A 3897-nucleotide genomic window follows, 5' to 3' on the forward strand; every position below is an offset into this window, starting at 1 on the left:
TCCCTAACGGTCTGGGATTCTGGGATTCTGTGATTTGTCCCCTTCCCTTCTGCAGTGCTTCAGCTCCGTCGAGCTTTTCACCATCCACAACCTGAGCGAGGGCTCCGCCGTGGGGCGCAGCGAGTTCAAGGAGTTCTGCCCCACCATCCTGCAGCAGCTGGAGTCGGGGGCCTGCGCCGCCGAAAACCTGGAGAACGAGGAAAACGAGCAGACGGAGGAGAGCAGACCCAGCTCGGCCGAGAGTAAGGGGGGATTTGGGGAGGGCACGGAGATATGAGGCACCCCAGGACAGCCCGTTCCTGTTGCCGGCAGAGAGCAGAGGAGGCAGCTTGCCCAAGGAGTCCTGATGGGTTTTCCTTGGTGTGGTTCATGCCGTGGGCTTGCAGCCTGGTTTTTTTTTCCCCATCACACATGCCACAGGTCAGAGCTGTGCTGGTATCACGGCTCTCTGGGGTAGCTGGATGATGGGGGGACCTTGCTGCGAGTCCCCGTGGGTGGGAAGAGGTGGCTTGGCACATTTTGGGACCTCTGTGCATCCAAATCCTGATGATGCCCAAGGCCTTGGGAAATCCTCTTCTAAGTAACCTGGGGGCTTCATTTCCACTGTCAAAAATGATGGGGTATAGACCCAGAGCCGTCCCTTTCCGGACCCGGGGTTTTGGGGTCCTCCCCATCTCCCCACCCCGAGAGCCTCGGTAATGTCTGGCCCTCGTTTCTTCTCGTTCCGCAGTGTGGGGCTTTGGTTTTCTCAGTGTGTCGATGATTAACGTGGCCTCCCTGCTCGGAGTCCTCATCGTACCGTGTACCCAGAAGGCCTTTTTCAGCCGGGTCCTCACGTTTTTCATCGCGCTCTCCATCGGCACGCTGCTCTCTAACGCGCTCTTCCAGCTCATCCCAGAGGTGCAGTAGAAAGTCCCTGCCTCTCCCCGGGCGCCCTCTCTGCCTCCACCCTGCCGAATCGACCCGATCCTCCGTCACCCGAGGCTCAGGGCTTGTCTCAGGGGTTGCACAGGGCTTTTTCTCACCCCTCCGAGCACTGGGAAACCCTCTTGATGGGGAGGCTGCGTCCTCCGGCCCTGCTGGTCCTTGCGATGCTGAGGTGCAGGAAGGTGCTGGGAGAAGCCAATTGCTCCTGGCCATGGGCTGTGTCTGCTTCCTGAGGGATGATTATCCCCACAGAGGGATGCTCATCCCGTGGAAGGATTTTAATCCATGGGAGGGATGCTTATCCCATAGAAGGATTTTATCCCATGGAGGGATGCTCATCCCATGGAAGGGTTTTATCCTATAGTGGAATGCTTATCCTGTGGTGGCATTTTAATCCATGGAGGGATGCTTATCCCATAGAGGGATCCTTATTCCGTGGAAGGATTTTAATCCATGGAGGGATGCTTATCCCATGGAAGGATTTTATCCCATAGAGGGATGTTCATCCCATGGAAGGATTTTAATCCATGGAGGGATGCTTATCCCGTGAAAGGATTTTATCCCATGGAAGGATTTTAATCCATGGAGGGATGCTTATCCCATAGAGGGATGCTTATCCCATGGAAGGATTTTAATCCATGGAGGGATGTTCATCCCATGGAAGGATTTTAATCCATGGAGGGATGCTTATCCCGTGAAAGGATTTTATCCCATGGAAGGATTTTAATCCATGGAGGGATGTTTATCCCATGTTTATCCTGCCCGGCTCTGCTGAGACGTAGCAGCACTCATGGCATTAACCAGCTGGAAAAACCTGCAAGGCAAAGGAAAGCTCGGGGTGTAAAAGCCTACCCAAACAGCATTTTAACAAGCATTTTAATTGCCTTTTTTCTTTAATTTCTGCCCTGATTTACAAGGCTGACGTCCCCACAAGGCTTGTGTGAGGTTTCCCGGTGCTCAGACGGGACCGACAGACGTACCGCAAATTAATTGTGTGGTAATTGCACGGTTCTGGAGTTGAAATAAACGCCCCCGTGCGCTTCAGATTGGACCCCTTCGAAACGCATGGGCTTCCTGGAGTATTTGACGAGCTGGATCCGCACTCCTGCACATCCAGCCTTAAAACCCTGCGTTGAAGGTGCAGAGCACAGCACCCTTTGGATTTTGCCCCCGCAGCGTCGCCCGCTTTGCTTCGGGGCAGCAAACACCCGATGTGTGTTGGCGCGGGGGTGTTTTTTCACGGCTCCTTTTCAACTCCAGAACCGTGACTTTTATTTGCCACGATAAAGCCAAGCGCCTGCGTTTCCTGCTCTGGCAGGAGCCGAAATGCTGTACGCACGCTCCGTGCTCGCCGGAGCATCCCCCCCGTGGTTTGGGACCGGGTTGGGATGCAGGAGGAGCGCGGAGCGTACGAGATGCTCGGGGGACCGTGGTGCTCAGTGGCTCTGTGCTAAAAGAGAGCTGCTTGCTCCCTCCTACCCATCCCAAATTGCTGTTTCCAGAGCCGCTCAGCGCCAGGTTCACCCCTCAGACCGGATGAACAAGCAATCACTAATGAATGTCCTCTTCTCTCCCCCCTCTCTCCTCCCTTCTCTCTCTTTCCTTTCGGCGTGGATTCCTTCCCCTCCCCTTCCCTCCCCTCCCCTTCCCCACGTTGATCTCCCACCCCTCTCCTCATCCCCCCGGGGTGGGTTTGGGACGCACGCCGCAGTCTGGGGGTACGGTTTCCTCTGCGTCACCGTCATCTCCCTCTGCTCGCTGGTGGGAGCCAGCGTGGTGCCCTTCATGAAGAAGACCTTTTACAAGCGGCTGCTCCTCTACTTCATAGCTCTGGCGATTGGAACTCTCTACTCCAACGCCCTCTTCCAGCTCATTCCCGAGGTAGGGTGAGGGCGGCCGCGTCGCTCCTTTTCTCTTGTGGTTTGTTTTTTGGGGGCTGTTTCTCTCCGGATGGAGAAGGGGAAAGGCATCACCGCAGGGGAGCCAAAAGCGAGGTAGGGAGGCTGGAAGCCCCTCAGGAGCTGGTGTTTCGTCCCTTTTCGGAAGGGGGTCGCTCCAGGGACACGTGTGGTCTGCTTCAAGCAGAGAAGCGCTGGGTTTTGCCCTTTTCTCACCCTGTAGAGATGTTGCCTTTGTAATAAGAGAGAGCAGAGGCTTTCAGAGCCTGCATTTAGCATCCCTGCCCCAGTGCAGGACGCTGATCCCACATTTTGGGGCTCAGCTGGGGGAATGAGGGAGATTCAAGGTGCATGAAGGTGTTTTCTGAGCGTGCCCCCAAAACAAGTGCATAGAGAGAGGCCAGAAAGCAGCAGCGTTGCCCCAGAGGTGCCAGGGCAGAGGCAGACGTTGTCCCTCAGCCCTGTCCCTCGTCCCCTCTGGCCTGCAGGCGTTCGGATTCAACCCCCAGGAGGATTATTATGTCTCCAAATCCGCCGTGGTGTTCGGGGGCTTCTACCTCTTCTTCTTCACCGAGAAGGTGCTGAAGATGCTGCTGAAGCAGAAGGACCAGGTGAGGCTCAGCAGGGGCTGCTTGGGGGGAGCAGCAGCAAGGATGGGGGTCATTGACACCCATGGACCCCCCCCCCATGTCCCACAGCATCACCACGGGCACAGCCACTACGGCCCCGAGGCTCTGCCGTCCAAAAAGGACCAGGAGGAGGGGGTGACGGAGAAGCTGCAGAATGGTGACCTGGACCATATGATCCCGCACAGAACCAGCGAGATGGAGTGCAAGGCCCCCGCTGGTGACGAGAAGGTGGTGGTGGGATCCCTCTCCGTCCAGGTTAGTGGGTCCATAACCTGTCCGTGATAAGAAAACAGCGGTTTGTGAGCCCAAAATGGGGGTGGGTTCCCCTGGCTGGTGGAGGGGGTGGTGATATCCCACCTCAAAACCATCTGGGTGCCCTGTGGACCCATATAGGTTGGGGACTGAGCTGTTGGGTGGCAGCAGATGCCCATGAGCCAGCAATG

At 56.4% G+C, this 3897-nt stretch overlaps 1 protein-coding gene across 1 annotated transcript in view; it reads left to right on the forward strand.

Annotated features, from left to right (window-relative positions):
- Positions 1 to 3709, forward strand: part of SLC39A14 (solute carrier family 39 (zinc transporter), member 14) — a gene marked incomplete at its 3' end in the record, with an annotated part of 4481 nt that extends 772 nt beyond the window's left edge. Inside the window, exons 2-5 of the mRNA XM_010178829.1 lie at positions 56 to 242; positions 2639 to 2808; positions 3314 to 3436; positions 3524 to 3709. Of these exons, the coding sequence (XP_010177131.1) occupies positions 56 to 242; positions 2639 to 2808; positions 3314 to 3436; positions 3524 to 3709 (666 nt within the window). The remainder of the gene's footprint in view (positions 1 to 55; positions 243 to 2638; positions 2809 to 3313; positions 3437 to 3523) is intronic.
- Between the last annotated feature and the right edge of the window lie 188 nt (positions 3710 to 3897).

The sequence above is a fragment of the Mesitornis unicolor genome, unplaced genomic scaffold (genome assembly GCF_000695765.1).
Source record: "Mesitornis unicolor isolate BGI_N332 unplaced genomic scaffold, ASM69576v1 scaffold39772, whole genome shotgun sequence".
NCBI lineage: Eukaryota > Metazoa > Chordata > Aves > Mesitornithiformes > Mesitornithidae > Mesitornis > Mesitornis unicolor.